At 52.8% G+C, this 22,011-nt stretch overlaps 1 protein-coding gene and 9 non-coding genes across 10 annotated transcripts; 5 read left to right on the top strand and 5 right to left on the bottom strand.

Moving 5' to 3' along the window:
* Positions 1-3,162: 3,162 nt before the first annotated feature.
* On the bottom strand, positions 3,163-3,235 carry TRNAK-CUU. Its single transcript has one exon. It is a non-coding gene; the product is annotated as a tRNA-Lys (tRNA).
* Positions 3,236-4,406: 1,171 nt separating this feature from the next.
* TRNAR-CCU lies at positions 4,407-4,479 on the top strand. Its single transcript has one exon. It is a non-coding gene; the product is annotated as a tRNA-Arg (tRNA).
* A 1,958-nt stretch (positions 4,480-6,437) lies between these two features.
* TRNAP-CGG lies at positions 6,438-6,509 on the bottom strand. The gene has a single exon. It is a non-coding gene; the product is annotated as a tRNA-Pro (tRNA).
* A 1,197-nt stretch (positions 6,510-7,706) lies between these two features.
* TRNAK-CUU lies at positions 7,707-7,779 on the bottom strand. The gene has a single exon. It is a non-coding gene; the product is annotated as a tRNA-Lys (tRNA).
* Positions 7,780-12,904: 5,125 nt separating this feature from the next.
* TRNAK-CUU lies at positions 12,905-12,977 on the top strand. Its single transcript has one exon. It is a non-coding gene; the product is annotated as a tRNA-Lys (tRNA).
* A 1,354-nt stretch (positions 12,978-14,331) lies between these two features.
* Positions 14,332-14,404, bottom strand: TRNAK-CUU. The gene has a single exon. It is a non-coding gene; the product is annotated as a tRNA-Lys (tRNA).
* Positions 14,405-16,570: 2,166 nt separating this feature from the next.
* Positions 16,571-16,642, top strand: TRNAP-AGG. The gene has a single exon. It is a non-coding gene; the product is annotated as a tRNA-Pro (tRNA).
* Positions 16,643-18,428: 1,786 nt separating this feature from the next.
* On the top strand, positions 18,429-19,193 carry LOC120874131 (glutamate-rich protein 4-like). The gene has a single exon (XM_040255260.1). It carries the CDS (start codon positions 18,429-18,431, stop codon positions 18,822-18,824), a length of 396 nt encoding a protein of 131 aa, XP_040111194.1. The 3' UTR covers positions 18,825-19,193.
* A 1,542-nt stretch (positions 19,194-20,735) lies between these two features.
* TRNAK-CUU lies at positions 20,736-20,808 on the top strand. The gene has a single exon. It is a non-coding gene; the product is annotated as a tRNA-Lys (tRNA).
* Positions 20,809-21,343: 535 nt separating this feature from the next.
* Positions 21,344-21,415, bottom strand: TRNAP-AGG. The gene has a single exon. It is a non-coding gene; the product is annotated as a tRNA-Pro (tRNA).
* Between the last annotated feature and the right edge of the window lie 596 nt (positions 21,416-22,011).

The raw sequence follows: 22,011 nt of genomic DNA, 5'->3' as shown, positions 1-22,011 counted from the left end.
TCTGTGGGTTCGTGAGGTGGCGGGTTCGCAGCCGAACTCCGGCTTCAGACGGACGGTTAGCTCACTGGCTCCCCCTGCTGTGGGAGATGAAGGGAGATTGAGAAGCTGCCGCTCTCCACTCTTGGGAGGTCCCTGAACCCCCCCACCCACCCACCTGGCCTCAAGTGGCTCCAGCCCTGCCCCTCGCCGGCAGGCGGCTCTCTCCAGGACCTATCCGAGGTTCCTGGGCCTGAGGCAAAGCAGACTCTGCAACTACTGGAACAACCCTTTATCCCTCTATTTGTTTGACACCTGAACCAAATTCTCCCCCAAACAGAGCACTATCTCTGAGCAAGAAGAGGAAGAGGAGGAGTTTCCCTGGGAAGGCTCACTGGTTCAGGGGTGAGTGAAAGTCGCTCAGTCCTGTCCGACTCTTTATGACCCCATGGACTACACAGTCCGTGGAATTCTCCAGGCCAGAATACTGCATCCAAAAGCCATTCCCTTTTCCAAGGGATCTTCCCAACCCAGGGAGACGAACCCAGGTCTCCTGCATAGCAGGTGGATTCTTTACCAGCTGAGCCACTGGGAGTCTCCATTCGGAGCAAAAGGGTCAAATTCCCGGGGCAGCCTAGGTCTTCACACTTTTTAATTTGGGGAGCTTGCAGCCTTAACGGGCATTAGTTTTGGCCTTGTCCTAAACTCCTTACTCCCCTCGCCTTCCAAAAGTGGGAGTCTACAAGCCCCCAAGAGAGGCCCAAATGCTCAAAGGAGAGGACGACAGCGACGGCAGGTCACAGCATAGACGCCTATGGTGCTCAGGAATTTATGTGTTTCAGCTCACTGAGCCTCTAACAGGGCAGTTTTTAGTCGAGAGTGGACAGCTGGGAGTAGAAAAGTAGCTCACGTGGGACAGAAATCCACAATAGACAGCAAAAAAAAAAAAAAAAAAAGGCAGCCAAAAAGTCCCCGAAGGTTGGGCTGAAACCCACTACGACCCTGAGATTAAGCTAGCCGGGCAGCTGCACTTTGCTACCTGCTCCAAATTTCCGAAGGTGACTGGCTATGGACCACTCCAAATCACAGGAGAGGGCAGGCTCAGGGTCAGCGGGGACATGGAGTCCTCTCCGGGCTTTCTCAGTGTCTAGACTGCCTAGAATCTGGGGTGTTCTCAGGCTTGGGAGGACTGTGCGGGGCTGGGGTGGGGCTCGGTACTGACGGAGGGTGGGACGGTTGGCTGGTGGCTCAGCGGCCGCCAGAAGCCCTGCGGCACGGACAGAACTCAGGGCAGACCCGCGGGGGATGATCTCACAACATATAGATGGACACTCGGCCCCAAATGAGGATGGGCCCACCTACTTGCTGTCGCCAAATATCTGTTAAAGCCGCGTCTTGGCTCAGGATGATGCCAGGGTCTGCTTCAGATCATGGGTATTTTCAGCTGCACCCGTGGCCCTCAACCCGAACCACCAAAGTCAGGCGCAGCCTGAGATCCCGGATGTTGCCTGGTACTGAGTTGAATTCGGTCTTTCTCTGGGCTTTGACACAGCCTGAGGCCCACATGTTGACTCCAGTCCCCACTATGAGGCCAGGGGACGTGAGTATGTCAGCTTGAGGTGGCGCCAGGAATATAAGGACACAGCTCCTGCCTCAGGGCGATGGAAAACAGGCCTGAGCCGTGGGTTCCTTCTGCCAAAATATTTTGCTGAGCCCCGACTGACTCTGAGTCCGGTCGGATCACTGATGGGAACCCTCAGGATCCAGAGCTAGAGGCTGCCATCTGGGACAAGTCTCTTCAGGTTTCTGCCCAAAGTGGGGCAGAGGAGTGTGAGGTACAGGGGCAAGAGTGGGCCCAGGGAGATGGGAGGGGCCCTAGGGAGAAAACCGGTGCTTCCAGCAGCCCAGAGTTGCCTGGCTCAGGGAGGTGGCCTGGGGTGGGCAGACAGGATGGAAGCTCAGGCAAGAGTTAGTTCTGCAGTCTTGAGACACTGTTCTAAATTATTTACCAAAAAATTAAGTAACTTAATATCCCAAATAAATCTTTGAGGCATGAGCTGCTATTATCCCCACTCTACAGATGAGGCCCTTGAGAGGCCCTTGAGAGCCCAGGCTTGGTGGGTCCAGATCTCTGAAGTCCAGATGGGGACTAGAGGAGCCTGGTCCTATAGCCCTCTCCTAACCCTAAAGAACTGCCCAGGATTTGTATCCTGGACCACTCATACTTAGAGGGAGGCACAAAACCCTAGACCACCAGTCACTTGGCTGTGGAGAGTTCTTAGATCTCCACAAGGTTACTAGAGTGCTCCTGAAACTGAGGTTCAGGGACAGAGTCTGTGCAGGGAAGTATGGATGTGTGGGTCAGGGACATAGATCAGTCCACACTGTCCTAAAGTGATACCCAGGGCAAGGGGGGAGAGCAGGGCTTGGACCCCAGGACTCCCTGTCACTACTTACTCCCTCCTGTCTCAATCCCTTTGCTCTCCATCATAAAGTAAAAGCACCTGGAATCAGAGTCTGTCATTCCAGGCACACCACAAAAATGTACTGAGGGCAAGGGAAGGGCTTGTCCAGGATTTGAATCTGCCTGTAGAGAGGGGTAGGATGTGAGTCTCACTTGGTGTGAAAGAGCCAGGGGCCCTATGGACCCACCCAAAGCCAGCTAAAGAGTATAACCAAGGCCCGGAGACCCCAGTCCATCAGGGAGCAGAACCGACACCATAGCGATAGGACAGGGACCCCTCCAGGCCTGGCTCTGTCTTTTCTTGTTTAAGACACACCCTCCCTGCTCCCGCCGCCCAAAATGTCTTCTGAGGGGAAAATCACACCCCAAATTGGTGTCCTTTCTTCCTCCTCATAGGATAAGGTGCCTAGGACTTTGTGTTTGTTTTCTCAGAAAAGTGAAAGTCGCTTAGTCCTGTCTGATTCTTTGCGACCCTGCATGGACTATACAGTCCTTGGAATTCTCTGGCAAGAATACTGGGGCCATAAACTCTTCCCTTCTTCAGGGGATCTTCCCAACCCAGGGATAGAACTCAGCTCTACCCACATTACAGGTGGATTCTTTACCAGCTGTGCCACCAGAGAAGCCTTTTCTCAGGAAGATCTCTCCAAATCGGATTCGGAGTTATTGAAAAGCCTATGCAAAGCCTATGCAAGTGACAGGGGACCCCAAAATAGGAGACCCGCCCAACGTGGGGCTCGAACCCACGACCCTGAGATTAAGAGTCTCATGCTCTACCGACTGAGCTAGCCGGGCGTTGCAGGGGCAGGTGGAGCCCAGGTGATTGGCTGGCTACTCCTACCCCGCCTTTTCTTCCCATCTTCTACCTCCCGCCGGAGGTTACAGGCGCTGAATCGCGGAGCTGCTGTCTTCCACTCATGGTCCACGTTCTAGGTCCGCAGAGGAAAGTCGGGTCCCCAGTCCCGGGCTCTAGCGAGTGGCCCACTCGCTGGAGCCTCCACAGCAGATAAACTTGGTCCCCTTTGCTCCGGTAGGGGCGATTTGTGGTCTGGGGTCGCAGAGTCCGCAGCCTGGACGCCCGGAGTGCGAGAAGCTGAGACCTCCTCTCTTCCTGAGCATCATCCCAGATCGGGTGCCGGGTTCGAGCCCCAAGGGCGTCGTCGTGGGACAAGGTGCCGCGCGCGGCTCGGAGGACGAGTGCGGAGGTTCTGAACTCCCTCATCTCCTTCCCCAACTCGGTCCTTGTCCACAGGTCCCATCCGGGTCCCGTCGTCCCCCTGAGTCTCCAGGTGAGACGAGCAGAGGGTGAGGGACACTTCTTCCAGCAGGAAAAGTCTGTAGCCACCGCCTTCCCTGTGCTGGCACTAAAAAGGGGGAGAGGTGATGGATCCCCTCCTCCTGGAGCTTTCCCGGCTTGCCCCTCCTGAAAGCGACAGCGTCTAGAAACTCGGGGATGCCCAAGACTGTCGTGAAGGGCCGGTCGCCCCCAAGGCCAGCACCGTACCCTTAAACCAAAGAGCCAGAACGAAGATGACGCATTCTGGTCCTTGGTCGCCCTGACATCGCCCTTCCTCTCCTCCCCCCGTCCCCCACCCCCACTCCCCCACCGCAACTAGGGCAGAGGCGGGATGCTCTGCTCCGAGAGAGGGAACCTGGGGGAAGTTTCGGCGCCAATGGTGAGGTTATGCTTGATGTTCTAGGGTCCGGGGTTCGGCGATACACACTCAGGGCGGCTTCCACCCCCACCCCCACCTCCACCCCGACTCCCTCCTCCATCCCCACCAGGCGCGGCGGGACTTGGGCAGCCCTGGGACCCTAGGGTACCGGGCACAAGGGTACCTATATCCCAAGCCCGTGCTTGTCCCTAAACAAAGGAAGCAGCGCAGCAAAATACTGGAACAGAAGTCTCGTGCTTCAAGTGTAGAAGGGGCGGGTCCTGGACAGGAAGAGAGCGCCTAGGGAGCACGCCCCGGTGGCCTAATGGAGAAGGCACTGGCCTCCTAAGCCAGGGATTGTGGGTTCGAGTCCCACCCGGGGTAATCAGTCACATTTTGGCATCTGTATGTTGGGGTGGCTTCTGTCAGCAAAAACTGTTGTCAGCCACATCCCTGAGAGCTGCACCTTTTAGGACCCCCAAAGTTGGAGGACGGGTGTTTCTATACACCGGTGAAAATGAGGAAGGAAGGAAGGGAGCTGGCTAGAGGGCACGTCACAGAGGAGCAAGATCTTTAACGTTCTGATATGTCTTTAAACTATCTAGAATGTTTACATTTAAAAATCAATGTACTTTTTATAGAATGAAAAAGACCATATGATCATCTCAATACATGCAGTAAAGGGACTTGATAAGTCCAACCTCCATTCCTGATGTTAAAAACTCTCAGCAAACTGGTGTTTGAGGGGTAGAAGGAAGAGATAAAGCCATGAGAAAAATGTTGAGGATGATGGATTTGTTCATTATTTTGACTCTGGTGATGGTTTGGGAATACACAAAGGTCAAAATGTATGAAATTGTGTACTTTAAATGTGTTACACTCTATTATATCAAAACTTTTAAAAATTGAAGTATAATTGATGTACAATATTTTATGTTACAGGTGTACAATATAGTGATTCACAATTTTAAAGATTATACTTCATTCATAATTACTAGAAAAATTGACTTTATTCCCAGTGTTGTACAGTATCATTGTAGCTTATTTTGTACATAACAGTTTCTACCTATTAATCCCTTACCCCATGTGCCCCTTTCCCTATTCCATCTCCCCACTGGTAGCCACTGGCTTTTTCTCTAAATATCTGAATAAAGCTTTTTTTTTTTTCTTTTTTAATGACCACAAATTATTTGACACTCTTTGCAGTGAGGAGTTGGGGTCTTTGGACTGACCCCACTTGAACCTCAGTAGACTGTGGCTGTGACCTCTTCATATAATAATGTAGGGCTGAAGTGACACTGTAGGACCTTCAAGGTTGGATTCTAATCGTCTGCAGCTTCCATCTTGTCCAGTAGAACACATACATGGGGTTCCAAGTTGCCAGGTAAGAAATTCAATCAGCTAAACTAAAAGTTAAGCATTGCTCAACAGTGCTTAACATATTGCATAACAATATGAAGGAAATGACAACCCACTCCAGTACTCTTGCCTGGAAAATTCCACGGATGAAGGAGCCTGGTAGGCTATGGTCCATGGGGTTGCAAAGAGTCGGAAGCGACTGAGCGACTTCACTTTCTTTCTATAGTTCCTTTTGGAGAAGGAAATGGCAACCCACTTCAGTGTTCTTGCCTGGAGAATCCCATGGACAGAGGGGCCTGGTGGGCTACAATATATCGGGTTGAAAGAGTCAGACACCACCAAGCAACTAACACAGACACACACACACACACACGTATAAGCCTTCCTTCCAATGGCGAATATATGTAGTGGAAGAATTTTGAATTCTGGAACAAAAGAAGAATGCCTTCTATCAAATTTCTATTTAACATCTTATCAGACATCAGATCTTAGCTACTCTATTGGGGATCAACTGGAGACTCCAGCAATGAAAATGGTGAATCTTAACCACTGGACCAGGGAATTCCCACAGATTTTTAAAATAGTAACAAAAAGGTAAAATTAAGTGTAGTATATTTTAACTAAATCAATATATATCTAAAGCATCATCTCAACAAATTATCAGACCTCTTATTTGGATGGAGTCTTCAAAAGCCAATGTGTAGTTTTACACCTTTACCAGGGCATCTCGGACCAGCCGGAAGAAACCCGTGTCCAGTCGAGAAAGAGCCGCGTGCGGGGAAGGAAGAACCGAGCAGAGCTGTGCGTGGGAGCGGGGACCGTGAGGTCAGGTTCCCGGGCTCGGGCTCGGGCGAGGGGTGTGAGCCGGGATCAGCATCAACAAGGAGGGGCCTGAAGTGGAGCGCAGAACTCGTGGCCGGTAAGTCTCTAGGTTCCCTGGCGATCCTCCGAGCTCTAAAACAACGGGTAAACCGGGATAACATGGGCTCGTCCGGGATTTGAACCCGGGACCTCTCGCACCCGAAGCGAGAATCATACCCCTAGACCAACGAGCCACCCCTGCAACGTTCCTCTCAACTCTTCCTTTACAACTATTTCCATCCTTGCGCGAGTCAGGTTTATTCCGAAGTAGACTGGCAGAAGGGCACTTGAATTAGAGCGGGGAGACCCAAGAAACCCAGGCTAGCAGGGGCAGAAAGAGAGGTCCGCTAAGCCAGGATCAGGAAGGGTTGATTCCTGGACCACAGAGGGATTGATCTCCGCCCTAGGGGAGTGAGCAGCAGAAACATGGGGGCGGGGGGGGGTGCGGGGACCAGAGGCTTGGATGAGCGAGAGGGCATCTTACAGGACGAGCACCGGCAGTCCAGAGGACCCCGAGCCTCAGGCTGACAGAGTGGGGCTGTGGATTGCGGCTTCCGGAGCAGGCAGGCACTGGAGACTGGCATCAAGCAGGCGCCGATCCCCTAAGGTGGGGCCTGTGCCCCAGAACCTCCAGAGGAGGAGGATCAGGGGAAGGAGGTGACCGCGCCTTATGCGCCTGGCCCCAGGGCTGCCAGCCTGTGCGCTGGAGAAGGGTGGCAGGATCCCCTGTTGATCCCCAAAGCCCCACAGGGTGGGAGAGGACCACCTTGGGAGCCTCCTGTGGTTCTGGGCAAATCCCTTCCATGGGAAAAGTAAGGCAGGGTGAGGTCAACAGTGGCTGGCTCATTTGAACAGTTCAGTGGGTTTTAGGGTGTGGGGGCTGGGTGATCAAGCCCTGGGTGATCTGGGCCAGGGGAAATATTGGCTTGGTGTGTGAAAGTTAGATAAAGAGATGACTCAGTGTGTGGGCTTAGAAATTTGTTGGTTTGCAAACTGTTTACTTTCTCTAGGAATTAGCTGGCCCTGGGGTTGGGAGTCTGTCCCCAGCCAGCAGTCACCTCCAAAAGATCAAACCGTCAAAAAATGAAGACCTTCCCTGTCTCCTTCTTTATGAAAGTTCCATGCTTTCTCCGTGACCCTAGGTCATCGTTGTTGCTTAGCTGCTCAGTCGTGTGGGACTCTTTCTGACTCTGGACTGTAGCGGGCCAGGCGCCTTCAGCCATGGGTTTCCTAAGCAAGAATATTGGAGTGAGTTGCCATTTCCTTTTCCTAGGTCAACGTCTTGAAATTTGGTCCCAGGGTCTTGTGATTGGTGTGGCTAGGATTCTGTGAATGCTTGCTTGCTGCATAAGACTCTGAACTCTCGTAGTAACGCAGCTTAACAAAAGCTGCGCCCAGCATGGGGCTCGAACCCACGACCCTGAGATTAAGAGTCTCATGCTCTACCGACTGAGCTAGCCGGGCGGCTCCTTCATACTTTTTTCTTTGAAGGAACCACCCCTGTCCATAGGTCCCTGCTGTGCACAGTTTGGCCCCTTCCAGTTTACTTGAGAAACTGCCAAGGAGCCTCAGATATGAAGACTGCGAGGGGGCAGGACGGCCTTAACTGAAATACAGAGAATTGCCTAGGGTGCCGAGGGAAAAGGGGAAAGGGGAGGCTGACCCAGACGGACAGATGGAGACCAGGTGGGCGCGTGCAGCGCTGGGAAGTCAGTGCCTGGGTCCCTGAAGCCCCATTCACGGTCCCGGGACCCCACACACAGGAGGCAGCCCCATGAAACTGCCTCCTTGCTTCCCAGATATGGGATCAGAACCCAAATTTCCCCCGACCGTCCCTCCCTCCCGTGGGGTGGGAAGATCAGGACCCTCTTGCAGACGGAGGACAGGGTCCTGAAGATTAGGCTCACTAGAGATGGGTAGCACAAGGCGTTCTTATCTACGGTGGTCTTGGGGTGAGTCCCCAGGGCCTGCAAGAGCTCTTGAGGATGAATCTGGGCCCCGTGACCCCCGCCTCCAATACACACTACTCACCCCACCCCAACCTACACCCTGCTTTAGGGTGGACCGTGTGGCCTGAACCGGAATGACCCAGGGGACACGCTGCAAGCCTGGAGGGGGAACCTGGTACCCAGGGGGTGTGACACAGTGTCCAGCCAGGGCCACCTTCTTCCTTCCTAGTCAGTTTCTGGAATAAGGAAGGGAACTGTATGGCACTTAGAGCCACACGGGGGCTTTGGGAGCCCAGCCCAGGAGCCCCAGGGTCTGCCCTGGACCCTAGTCCCCCTTCCTGTACTGTGAGACTTGGCGTTGATCCAAGGTCAGTGGCTGGGACTGGTCAGTTGGTCTCGAGTTTGGGTCTCACAGGGAGCCCCCATGTGGTCCCTGCAACTGGGCCTGGGCCAGAGGGAGGGCCCGGGGCACTGGATCGGTGGAGAGGCGACCCCCCGGCCCCTGGGGCCCAGAGTGTCGATCTCATTTCTCTCTGGAGAGTAAGGCAGATTCTCCAGCCACAAGCCCCACTTCCCTCAGGGGAGGGAGAATCTGGGGGACCACCCAAACTGAGTGAGGGAGAGGAGAGAGGAGGAAATGGATGACACCAAGGAAAAATAGGAGCCCATATGCTGTGGCTTGTTCGTGTAGGGGTGTGATTCTTGCTTTGGGAGTGGGAGGTCCTAGGTTCAAATCCCAAATGAACCCCTGTGGTTAGCTGGTTTTGGGGTTTTTTGTTTGGTTGGTTTTTGTTTTAGGAAAATCTGTCAGTGGTCTGTGAATGGTCTTTCAGCACCACAGACACTGGCATTCCAGACCGCAGAGATGAGGGTACACGTCAGACTGTGAGGGAGAGCAGACGCCAAGGACCACCAGCCAGAGGGACTTTTCTGTTCTGAGGGTGCTTTTCTTGCTTTAGATGTGAGAGGTCCCGAATTCAACCCCAAGAGTTCTCTTCAGAACCAAGCAGGCAGGGCCTGGCTGTACTGTCTGTGTGGACCAACAGCCCTCGGTGTTAGAGCTGGCTAGGAGTGCAGGGCTGCTGGCTCAGGGTGTCACTCAGGCAGACAGGGCCCCCTGGGGCAGGGGGAAGGACTGGGCTCAAAGGGCAGCCCCTCCATAGCGATCACCCCCACACCCAGCCCAAGGGGCCACCTGCAGGAGCTCCTTCTGATGCTGGCCACTTCTGTCCCTAAACCAGGTGACTCCTGTACTCAGGGCAACACTTCTGGCCTAGTTCTGCAGTCCCCAAACTGTGTGTGGAGGCACCTTTATGGCATTTTTAATTTTCCAGGGATGTTTAAAGTTTTGAGAGAAAGAGCAATAGTCAACATCCATCAGACACCATTCTATGTGAACCACTGGTTCGAGGCAGTTCAGTTTCAAGTTTTATGATGATTGATATATATATATATATATATACACACACACATGCTGCTACTGCTAAGTCGCTTCAGTCGTGTCCGACTCTGTGCGACCCCATAGACGGCATCCCACCAGGCTCTCCCGTCCCTGGGATTCTCCAGGCAAGAACACTGGAGTGGGTTGCCATTTCCTTCTCCAATGCATGAAAGTGAAAAGTAAAAGTGAAGTCACTGAGTTGTGTCCAACTCTCAGTGACCCCATGGACTGCAGCCTACCAGGCTCCTCCGTCCATGGGATTTTCCAGGCAAGAGTACTGGAGTGGGGTGCCGTTGCCTTCTCCAAATATAATAACTGGCCAATATTAAAAGATATGTGTATAAAACATGTATGTGTACACACATATTTTATGAAAATGAGATTATACTAAGTTCTAATAAGATTCTTTTGCCACTTCTGAATCTTGAACACATAACTGCTGCGTAAAAAGAACTAAAAAGTAAATAAATAATTATCACCAGATCATAAAGGATAAAGCCAAGATTAGAACCAAGGTATGTATTTCCAAAGCTCATGCCTTTTCCACTACATAGTGCTGTCTCAGCTGCCTCAAATATAAAATGGATTTGCCCATTATATAAAGGTGGGTAATGTAAGCATGGAATGAAATAATGAGTGAGAAAACACCTTAAAACTATAAAACATTGTTAAAGAAACATAAGGGACTATTAATCATTTCCTTCCCCTGAAATATAAGCAGAACTCACTGTAATGTTTTGGTGCTGAACTATCATGTCACACAGTGTCAATTAAGGTTTGCACTTCTACAGACAATATGGGGGATATACTCAAAGTCCTTTATAATCAGAACTGAACTTAAAAACATTTTAGGAAGCCCTTCAAGCAATCCTGAAACCTAAAAAATATATACCATTCTAACCTATCTAAGACCGTATAATTAGATTTACATTATAAAACTGTATATAATATCAAAAGTGCTCTGAATTAAGCATCACTATTTGAATTGCATATACGTGAGACTTTTTAAAACATAGTGACCATTTGGAAAGCTATGTTTTTTTTTGAAATAGGTATCTTGAAGGAAGTCCAAACTGTTTTTAAAGTAAACCTATATCCAATGTACCCCATTAACAGTGAAACCAAAATTTTAAATCAAAAACAAGGTATGACTTCAATGTATAAGCCATTTTTTCTTTCTCTGCAAAACCTAAGCCTAACTATTTAATATTTAATATCAGATCAATATGTGTGAAGTAGAAAAATAAGGCTGCTGGAGTATACACTTCTGAAAGAATGGAGGGAAAAGGAAATAAACGCTATTAGTTGTTAAGACTAATACTCCTACCCAAGGTAAAGTTCTTTCTTCTAATCCACACTTCCCATTTGCTTTCTCCCTGCCCCCTATTTAAATTCACAGCAACTACTTCTAAGAAATATACATGTTTTTAACTGTTAAGAGAAGGAAAGTTTTTTTTAACACGCTGTAGGATACTGAAAGCTACAATAGAGAGCAAACATTTTCAAAAAATTTTCAAAATGACTTGACTAACAAGTAGAATTCAAATTAGATCTTTTAACTATGCTGCAGTTCAAATATCATATATATAGTAAAGTTAGGTTTTCTGTGGCTTCTGTGGAAAAAGCAAGCACTGCTGGAAAATCAAGTTGAGTGGGACCTGAGAGTGCTGGTGTTCAATCTGATTCTGAGGTTGGAGAAGCTGAACAGGGCCCAACAAGTGCACACACTCCATTAGAAAATAATGATGATTGTTTAAAAGGAACATAAAAATAGTATTAACAGTATTCTTCTCAAAAAGGCACTGTACTGGGTTGAATGGTGTCCTCCTAACACTCATGGTCATCCAGAATCTCAGAAGGTAGGGTGCCTGCACAGTAGTATATTTATTAGATGCTATATATATATCTCCACAATTAAACATATATAGAGCATCATAAAACTTGAAACTGAACTGCCTTAAACAAGTGGGCTTGTCCAGGATTTGGACCCAGGACCTCTTGCACCCAAAGCAAGACTCATACCCCTAGACCAACAAGCCATCACAACCTTACTGACTGTCCTTGGTGTCATCCATTTCCTCCTCTCTCCTCTCCCTCCCTCAGTTTGGGTGGTCCCCCAGATCCTCCCTCCCCTGAGGGAAGGGGGGCTTGTGGCTGGAGAATCTGCCTTACTCTCCAGAGAGAAATGAGATCGACACTCTGGGCCCCAGGGGCCGGGGGGTCGCCTCTCCACCAATCCAGTGCCCCTGGGCCCTCCCTCTGGCCCAGGCCCAGTTGCAGGGACCACATGGGGGCTCCCTGTGAGACCCAAACTCGAGACCAACTGACCAGTCCCAGCCACTGACCTTGGATCAACGCCAAGTCTCACAGTACAGGAAGGGGGACTAGGGTCCAGGGCAGACCCTGGGGCTCCTGGGCTGGGCTCCCAAAGCCCCCGTGTGGCTCTAGGTGCCTCACAGTTCCCTTCCTTATTCCAGAAACTGACTAGGAAGGAAGAAGGTGGCCCTGGCTGGACACTGCGTCACACCCCCTGGGTACCGGGTTTCCTCTCCCAGGCTTGTAGCAGGTCCCCTGGGTCGTTCTGGATAACTCAGGCGGCCTGCCTAAAGCGGGGAGGGGTAGGGTTGGGGGTGGCAAGGTTGAGTGGTGAGTATTCGGGGCAGGGGTCAAGGGGACCAAGGTTTGGCCCTAGGAGCTCTCGCAGGCCCTGAGGACTCACCCCAGACCACTGTAGAAAATAACGCCTTGTGCCACCTATCTTGGTGACCTTGCCCTCCCGTCTGCAAGAGGGTCCTAATTTCCCCCTCGCCCTCACGGGAGGGAGGGACGGTTGGGGGAAGCTTGGGTTCTGATCCCATATCTGGGAAGCAAGAAGACAGTTTCGTGGGGCTGCCTCCTGCGTGCGGGGTCCTGGGACGTGCATGGGATTCAGGGTCCTAGGCACCGGTCTCTCAGCGGGGCGCGCTCCGGGGCCTCCATATGCCGGTCCGTCTGGGTCAGCCTTCGCCCCCTCTCAAGCCCCTCCCCGCCCCCCTAAGCAAGTCTCTAAATTACCGTCAAGGCTGTGCCGCCCCCTCGCAGCCTTCAAACCTGAGACTCCCTGGCAGTTTTTCGAGGAAACTGGGAGAAGCCAAGCTGTTCACAGCAGGGACCTATGGACAGGGATCGATCTGTTAAGGAGAGACCGGATAGACAGGCAGCCCGGCTAGCTCAGTCGGCAGAGCATGAGACTCTTAATCTCAGGGTCGTGGGTTCGAGCCCCACGTTGGGCGCAGCTTTTGTTAAGCTGGTAAGGGAATTCAGATTCTTCCGTGTGGAGCAAGCATTCACAGAATCCTAGCCACACCTATCTGCAGATGGGGCTACTGGTAAAGCAGCCGCCTGCCAATGCAGGAGACAGAGAGATGCAGTTTCCATCCCTGTGTCAGGAGGATCCTCTGAGTGGCAACCCACTCCAGTATTCTTGCCGAGAAAATCCCACGGACAAAGGAGCCTGGCGAGCTACAGCCCATAGGGTCGCGAAGAGTCAGACACGACTGAGACAACTTAGCACGCACACACACACGTTGCCCAGATTGTGGTAATTTGTTAGGGCAACCACAGCTGACTAACACTGGTCCTGAAGGTAAGACTTTTTTCCTCCCGCCCATAAAACTACTAAGGTTATATGGACCTAACTATTCTGTACCCCAGACCGTTTTCTTTTCTCCTAAGAACACCAGGAGAAATTCCTGAGACTAAGTGTGCCTTAGTCTGGCCGGAGCAGCAGCCTGGGTCCTACGAACTCGAGTTCCAAGGGTCCGGGCGAGGGGCAGGGGCAGCCTCGCTGATGTCACTCCAAGAAAAGCCTGGGTTCCCACCAAAAAAGAAAGCAAACCTTTTCCGGCCAAACACCCAGCCTGCCCTTTTAGAAGGCTAGACCCTTGAGAGAAAACAAGAAAATCCGCTGATGGAAATTGTATCCCGTCCTCCTCGCTTTCCCCCAAATCCGGAAGCCAAACGCCCCGTGTCCATGTCCTTTTTACTGGGGAGAGTGGAGCAAAGTTGAGAGCCCCCCCGCCTCCGCCAAATAAGAGACCACCTATTGCCGGGGCCGGGGGTGAGGGGCGGGTTGGGGAGGGAAGTTCTGAGCAGCCCCTCCTCAGGCACGCGGGGAACCCTGCTTCGGAGGAGCCTCCTGATGGGGCTCCCCAAACCTCTGTGCCTGGAACTGGCCGGGGCGCTCCGGGCCCGGAGAGTTGCCCTCCATCCCCGCCCTCCCCACCCCCGCCGCCGGCACCCACACCCCGGGCGGCGGGCGCCCTGGGGTTCCCGGAGTCCGGGGTTCTATGAGCCCCTAGTCAAATGCAGCGGCGCCGGTCTCTCGGGGTTTACTGAACCCAAGATCCACGGGCTAGGCATCTTCTCGGGCCAGGTATTCAAAAGCTGGCTGGAGGGCCGAAGGTCTGAACCGTCTCGCTCAAGGTGGAGATGGAAGTCTGCGGCTGAAATGGGTGACAATCCAGAGAACCGATCAGGTTGCTGGCAACGTAGGTCCCCTGGCTGCCTGTATCGCTAAAAACCTCTGGAAATGGTTAATTCTTAGTATTTTCCACCCGTGCGGCCTCTTCATCATCCAAAAGCACACACCCAGTGTGGGGCTCGAACCCACGACCCTGAGATTAAGAGTCCTATGCTCTACCAACTGAGCTAGCAGAGCTTAAATAGGGGCTGTCTTTGACTCTGTGCAGCTGAGTCCCAAAGGCGGGTCGTGCAAAAAAAAAAAGAAGAAAAAAAAAAAATCGTCACAAGTGTGGATGTCCCGAAGCCCGCCCTCTGGGCATTCAGGCGGTTGGCACAGTCGGTCTCTGGACGTCCAGCCAGGCATCGTCCCCCTCCCCGCGCCCTCCTCTGCCTCTCCCCCCACCCCCTTTCTCATGCAGTTGTTGGCAGACAGGGATTCTTTCTCTTACTGTTAAAGTGGAATTTTTGTCCTGGGGCCATTAGCCACAGCCCTGGGTCAGGGTCTCTCAGGGTGGTCCTCGGGGGTTGAGGGTGGGGGCAAGGAACAGCCCCTCTCCTGGGTCCAAGTATGGCTTAGAGGAGTCCGGATCATGGCTCCCTCTGCCTATATAATCCGGAATCTAACTCATGATCGAGCTCCCATGTATGGCTTCAGTAGTTTAAAATGACCTTAAGAATCAGCCCCTTGCGCTCCTCTTCTGATCTATGCACAGCACCACAGAGTCCCAGAGGGGAGGGCTCGTGGGCCCTCCTTTGCCCCTGTGCAGGGTCCTCGCATCTGTAACTCCAGGGAGCCAATGCTCTGCCCACGACCACCGGTGTCTTGGGACTATCTTGGAAGAATCCGAAACTGATCCTGGGTCCCTCCCAGGATGGTTCGTCTGTTCAGAAGTTCTCTGGGATGGGGCGGGGGGGCACATTGTTTACCATTCCTGCTGAGCTTGGAAAACCCATCCTGGGTGGGATTCTATTCTTGACCTCTCTCCTCTTCCCCCCAAAGTTCCAGAGTCTAGAAAAGCTGCCGCTACTGAAAAATCAGAAGGACTAGACTGGGACATTCCAGGGACCCCTTCCCTGCCTCCCTCCTCCCCACGGTACCAACTGATAGCTCTAGCTTTGAAGGTCCATTGGAGGAGATCAGAAATGCTAATACCCAAAGCTGAAGCTCCATTTGCCCCAAACCCAGGCAATAGAAACCTTCTCCAAGACCCAACACACTGTCCCCGCTCCCGGTGGAACCCAGGCCCACGATCCCTGGCTTAAAAGGCCAGCGAGACCCAGCAGGCCCTGGGCCTTCCCCCACAACAAGGCTGAGTCTTCCCATCCTTCCACCCATGGACCCTGCATCAGCCCCTCTTACAACACCCACTCCAGTCAACCCCAACCCCTCTGTTCTGTCCTACGTCTTCCCCTCCTCTCTCTGCCCCAGGTCAGCACTTGGACCAGCCTCCCTGCCCTTCCAGGTGTGTGTGTCTCTGCTCAAAGGTCATGGTCTCCCCCACTGGAGCTGGTGCCCTCAGAGCCGGTCCCTACAGAGTTCTCAGCACAGGGCATGGTACATGGAGTGTGTGGGGTGAGTCAGAATGCACGTGGGGAGGAGGGTCACTGAGGTTGCAGAGTCAACAGGGACATGCAAGGGTGGTATCCCAGGTCTGACAAGTCCCAGCAGAATCTAGCCGTGAGCTCTTCTGAACGTTTTAGGGCCTGGGCTTGGGTATACAGGGAAGAGCAGGCCCTCTGCTGAGCTCTGAAGAGGGCAGAGCCTCCAGGGCAGGGGGCCGGGGATGGTGGTGGTGGCGGGTGGCCTGTGGACAAGGCCACCTGCTCAGGGATGGAAGCTCCCGCGGGAGGGCCCTGGGAAAGGCCCAGGCCACGTTAGTTGCTCCTCTGGGGTGACCAGTGCACCTGGCCCCTAAGCCTCAGGAGACCCACATTTCTCTGAATATAATTCTCTTCCATGGAGAAGACTGACAGCTGCGTAGCTCGTGGTCTTGTCGGAACCAGAGGAATCCAGACACAGCGGCTCCAGCTCTGTCCCCAGTCCCCAGGCTTTAGTTGTAAAGAGAGGAAAGGACCCTCAAGTTCCTCTGAGGTGGAGGCCTCAGTGATGGTGGCCTGGCGTTGCCGGTCGAGCCAGGACTAGGGGAGGCAGAACGGAGTTCCAGATGCACAGAGTGATCGGGCTCCGGGACCTGGGTGCGCACAGGGGCGGCGACACCGCACTCTCCTCTTCTAGACGGCAGAGAACTGAACTTACCGGAGCCCTTTGTGAAGCGGCTCGGAAGCGGGTAGCCGTGGCCCTGAGGCTGGACAGGGAAGGGATGTGACGATAATATGGAATGGGCAAAAAATGAGTTACTGTGGCTCGTTGGTCTAGGGGTATGATTCTCGCTTAGGGTGCGAGAGGTCCCGGGTTCAAATCCCGGACGAGCCCAGCTTTTTATCTCCAGAATTCCCAGGGTACCTATTCCAGGGCCTCCTGGGGACACCAAGTGTGAAATGTACCATCACCCGCCCGCCCCATCCACTCAGCCCGCTAGCCCGAGCGGAAGGGCTAGAGGTCCAGAATCTTGAGTCCTGAATTTGGGCTCCACATTAAATAGCTTAGCGGGTGGGAATTATGAAGAGAGAGCCCCAGGCACAGCCGGCGGCCACAGCTCCCGCCTGGGACGCGGAACCCGGCGCGCGTCCCTGTGCCGCGCGGCACTGGCAGGTGGTTTTCCCCAGCTGGCCGCCAGGGGGCGCGCCGCGCCAACGCTGCCGCGCGGTGAAGAGCGCCGCTTCCTCCCGGCCCTGGTCTGGGAAGGCTCCCCGGTGCGTTCCGGCCGGGGGAACCTCTGGCCGCCCGGCTGTGCTGCTGCTGTTGTTAATGACCGGTGCGGGGTCGGGCGGAGACGGCAATGGCACCCCACTCCAGTACCCTTGCCTGGAAAATCCCACGGACGGAGGAGCCTGGTGGGCTGCGGTCCATGGGGTCGCTAAGAGTCGGACAAGACTGAGCGAGCGACTTCGCTTTCCCTTTTCACTTTCATGCATTGAAGAAGGAAATGGCAACCCACTCCTCTTGCCTGGAGAATCCCAGGGACGGGGGAACCTGGTGGGCTGCCGTCTCTGGGGTCGCACAGAGTCGGACACGACTGAAGCGACTTAGCAGCAGCAGCAGCAGCGGGGTTGGGGAGCCCCCCCCCCCCCGGACCACCACCCCCCTTCCCACGGGGTGAAGGGAGATAATAGGGAGGCTGGGCAGGACTGCCCCGGGCATCCACCTGAGGAAATGGACCCCTTAACTTCGGCCGAAGTGTCTGCTCACCTCGCCTTTCCCCTCCTGGGACCTGAAACGTCAGGGCCGTTGGCCCAGCACGTAGTAGCAGCGTCCCCCCTTCCCCCGCCCTGCTTTAATCCAGCTTCTAATGATGGACATTAACGTTTCCCCCACCCTTCTCTTTGTCCACGCGGGGAGCAGTAGGGGGCGCCCCTCCTGCCTCCTGCAAGGGCCCATCGGCGGAAGCCTAGTGGACTGTATGAACTCTCACTCCAGCCCAGCAGTGTGGGACTCAGCAGGTCCCATCCTGTGGGAATTGCCCTCACCAGACAGCAACAGGGTGACTCCCTCTTTCCCTACCGGAGGGCGCCTTGTCAGAGAAGGCTGCTAACCCAGAAGATTTAAATGAGATCTAGAGTCTCATAACATAATGCTGAAACTGTCCAAGATGCAATTGAAAATCACTGATCGAACTGAGAACCAGAAAAATGTCAACTTGAAGGAGAAATGGCAATCAAGAGAAGCTGACTCAGATGTTGGAGCCATCGGCCAAGGAAGGTAAAAGTGGTTAAGTAGCCGTGTAAAAATGCTTCAGAGAGCAAATATAAGCCACTTAAAACAAATTTAAAAAGTGAAAGTCTCAAATAGATAAAGAATAACCAACTGAGAAGCTTAGAACTGAAACATACAATAATCAAAATAAAAAACTTAATTGACAGGCAATGGCAGGATCAACAGAAGAATCAGTTGAAGATAGAATAGATGTTACCCAATCTGAAGAACAGAGAAAATAAAAAAATAAACCAAGTAACAGAGCCTCAAGGCTTTGTGGGGCTTTAACAAAATATATAATATTGGAGTCTTGAAGACCTAAGAAGAGAAAGATGGGGCTAAACAGTGTTAGAAGAAGTAGTAACTAAAAAAAGAAAAAGAGACTGGCTGCCACAGTTCAGAGGCTATGGAGCTCTGGAAGCAGCTGAGGCAGGCTGGACTGGTGCCCCCGGGGCTGGGCCCACCCTCGAGGGCCCTGAGGGGAGTCCCCCCAGTGGAGAAGGTGGGTCAGACCCTCTCGTCCCCAGGGGCTGGAGCTGGAGGTGCCAGGGAGAGTCTGCTGTGGATCTGGGAGGAGCTTGGGAACCTCCGCCGAGTGGATGTCCAGCTGCTGGGCCAGCTGTGCAGCCTGGGACTGGAGATGGGGGCACTTCGGGAGGAACTGGTGGCCTTCCTGGAAGAGGAGGCAGAGGAGAACACCGAGGAAGAGGAGGAGGACAGAGAGCTGAAAGGGAAACTGGAGGGAGCCTACAGTCCAGTCCCCAGCCACCACCGCCCCCCTGATTTTGAGATGACTATCTGAGGCCCTGCCAGTGTGCTTCCAATGGATACGTGAATGATACACAAATTTATGTAAGAAGACAGGGGAAGGGAGGGATTTGCAGGTCTAACTGACCTGCAGATGTCCAATTTGGTCATGCGCTCCTTGAGCAAGTGCTTTCTCTGAAAGTGTCTGAGATGAGATTGAGGGGTGGGTCCCTGAATGGTGGGTGTATTTCTAGATGCTGTGGGAGGTTTGCAGAGAAACTCATGGTGTCTTTGCAAATATGATGGAGATGTGTACGGGTAGCTAGTAAGCACTTGGAGAGTGGCTAGCTCTAACTGAGGTCTGCTGTAAGTGTAACATATACACTGAATTTCCAAGCTGGGTTTGATAAAAAGAATATTCAGTATTTTGATCATTGTAAAAGTTAATTATATTTTGAAATGATAATATTTGGGGTATGTTGGGATAAATAAAAATATGACTAAAGCTAAAAAAAGAAAAAGAGAAATCACTGAAAGTTTCCGGTGGATTAAAAAAATAAATAAAATTTAGAAGAGGATGTACTTGCACCTCTCCATTCTTTGATCAAAGAATAAAGTTTTCAAAATAAACCTTACTTTTAAAGTTTTGGGAAAAAAAATGGAGCAGAATCACGTAACCCCTCACCCTCACACACACCAGAGCCTCCCCTATCTCTGTGTATATTTGAAACCTGTTTATGACATTGTTTCACCCATAAAAGTTTTTTTCCTTAACTCTACAAATAAAGTCCTCCGTTTTAAAATAATCTAATGCCATGTGCACATTCAACAGCATTAAGGGTGGCCCCACAGTATTCTATGGTGCTCAATGCCTGCAGGCTCCTGCTGCCTCCTAACCTCCCTTTGCATTCGGCTGGCTGGTTTCAGGATGCAGGCCAGCTCTGCACATGGGGACTGGTGGAGTCTGAAATCTCAGGGGATCCTCAGAAAATTCTCTGAGGCACCCTGTCTCCAGAATTTGGGGTAGCGGGAGGGGAGGAGCAGATAACCTCTGCCCTCACTCCCAGTCCACTGTATATCTGAAGTAGCTTTCTGCTCTAGAGAGGCAAGCTGGGAGGGGATGTGGCAGGGTAGCCTCATCCTCAACCTACACAGGTCTCACGAGTGCGGGGCAAGCATCTGCTTTCTTCCTCCAGGGCCACCTCACTTCTGATTCTGAATCCCGGGAGACTGGCCGAAACAGGAGTGAGCATGGTGGGTGTCCTGGTGGGTGCCCCGGGGTCTCCAACCCCTTCCGGGAATCCACCACCAGGTCCTTGGTTCCAACAATTCAAGATCACCCAAAGGACAGACCGAGAAGGGTTGGGGCAAAATAAAACTTTAAATAAGAAAAAGTTTATTTTAGATAATGTGCAGGAAGCATGGATGGTTTTATGTGAACATAGAACCCAGTAGAATCCAGCATGTCTAACAATTCTTTTCAGTTCACGGGTTTGTTTGTGCAAATACAGCGGTGGGTCCCTTGCCGTTGCCCGATTTCAGTTGGTCCCCTCGTCCAGGAGTATCGGGATCACCTTGGGCAGGTCCACGCTCAGTTCTGTGCCGGTTGCAGGGCTCCTGGCGGCTGCTGAACAGCTGTCTGTCTGTCCCTCTGTCAGTGCGGCATCTCACCCCACATGTCCCCCACTCTATCCCAGTCCCCCTACTCCCCTCGACTCCCCCCACTTTCCCCGACTCCCCCATTTCCCCCCACTCCTCCACCCCTCCCACTTCCCCCCACTCCCCCACCCCTGCAAGGCTGCTTTCCTGCTGGGGATTCGGAGAATTCTGGGCAGTCTAAACACACAGAAAGCCCTGAGAGGACTCCACATCCCTGCTGACCCAGGGACGTACCCCACCCAGTCATTTGGGGTGATCCACAGCCAGTCAAGTTCCGAAGCTTGGCTGGAGTCTCCCCCTCACACGTGCCCGGCTAGCTCAGTCGGTAGAGCATGAGACTCTTAATCTCAGGGTCGTGGGTTCGAGCCCCACGTTGGGCGTCTTTTTGACAGGATCTCTAGGCAATTCCTGCCTTTCTGTTTAGGAACAAAATGCACCAAAGGTGAAGTCACACAGCCTGCGACTTTGCACCATGCCACCCTGCCCAAGCTCTCATAAGCCTGAAGTGTCCACTCCTTACAGTGGATCCGCTGACTCACCAGATTCCTCAACTTCTTTAACCAAAGGAACCCTAGAAATAGATCCATTAAAGATTTGAACCTGGCTTCTAGACCAAACCCACCCACCACAGTTTTTCCTTTGGTTTATTTAGGGGAGTGAGCGAGCCAGCTACTATTATCTCTGCATCTGCAGGACATGTCCACGGTCATAAAAATCTCAACTTACACTAGGATGCTCTTTTGGGAGTCAGGGGAGAACCGAGTTCCATGTTCTTTCTACCAGGAGTGGCCCTGGAGATCTGAGCAACCCAGACCACTGCTCGGAAGGATGAGGATGACAGCTGAAGTGGGAATAGCCATATCCGGTGAATGTGACAACAGTGAGTCCCCAGGACACAGCCTTTTATTAAAAGCAGGGCTCGTCCGGGATTTGAACCCAGGACCTCTTGCACCCTAAGCAAGAATCATACCCCTAGACCAACGAGCCACATGATGGGAACCTTCTCCCCTCCTGCTGAACTCAGCCTGGCTCTGTCCTCCCTGGTCCGGGACTGTCCCTGTTTCCTCAGTCCATGGATGGTCCCTTTTCTCCGTGAGTGTCACGAGTGGAAGGATTTGATTCCGTGGACTGGGGTGGGAGTAGGGGTTGGGGGGACATGGGACTTTCCGCATTGCCCCACGCTGAGGCTCCAAGTTGGTGAGTTCCAATGCAGGTTTTGGAGGGTTTGGCTCCTCCCCTATCCTTCTCTGTACAAGGAAAACTGAGGCGATCAGCTCAGCAGAGTGCCCCCAGGTCGCCTCTGTCACCGGGCTGAGGCCTGGGCTGCAGAATGAAGCTGGGAGTAGAGATGGGATCCCGTCCTCGACGTCGCGGGCTCCTAGACACCTCCGGGACTGCCTGGCTCCCCCAGCACCCACTGGAAACACCTGCCGAGGGGTTGCCAGTCTCACAGCTGGTCCAGCCTGGAGAACCGCCTCCAGAGTTCCAGACTCGAATCCCAGTGCAGACCGCAGCCAGGAAGGGGCCCCAGCAATGAGTGGGGGTTTAAGTAGGGAGTAAAGGAATAAGGGAGGAAGTTGCTC

This window comes from Oryx dammah, unplaced genomic scaffold, assembly GCF_014754425.2.
Source record: "Oryx dammah isolate SB20612 unplaced genomic scaffold, SCBI_Odam_1.1 HiC_scaffold_2, whole genome shotgun sequence".
Lineage (NCBI taxonomy): Eukaryota > Metazoa > Chordata > Mammalia > Artiodactyla > Bovidae > Oryx > Oryx dammah.
Note: the sequence above shows the minus strand (reverse complement) of the source record. Positions and strands in the feature narration are given on the sequence as shown.

What these genes read in the sequence shown, in the direction of transcription:
- LOC120874131 (XM_040255260.1), top strand. Translation starts at nt 18,429, where the DNA reads ATGGAGCTCTGGAAGCAGCTGAGGCAGGCTGGACTGGTGCCCCCGGGG.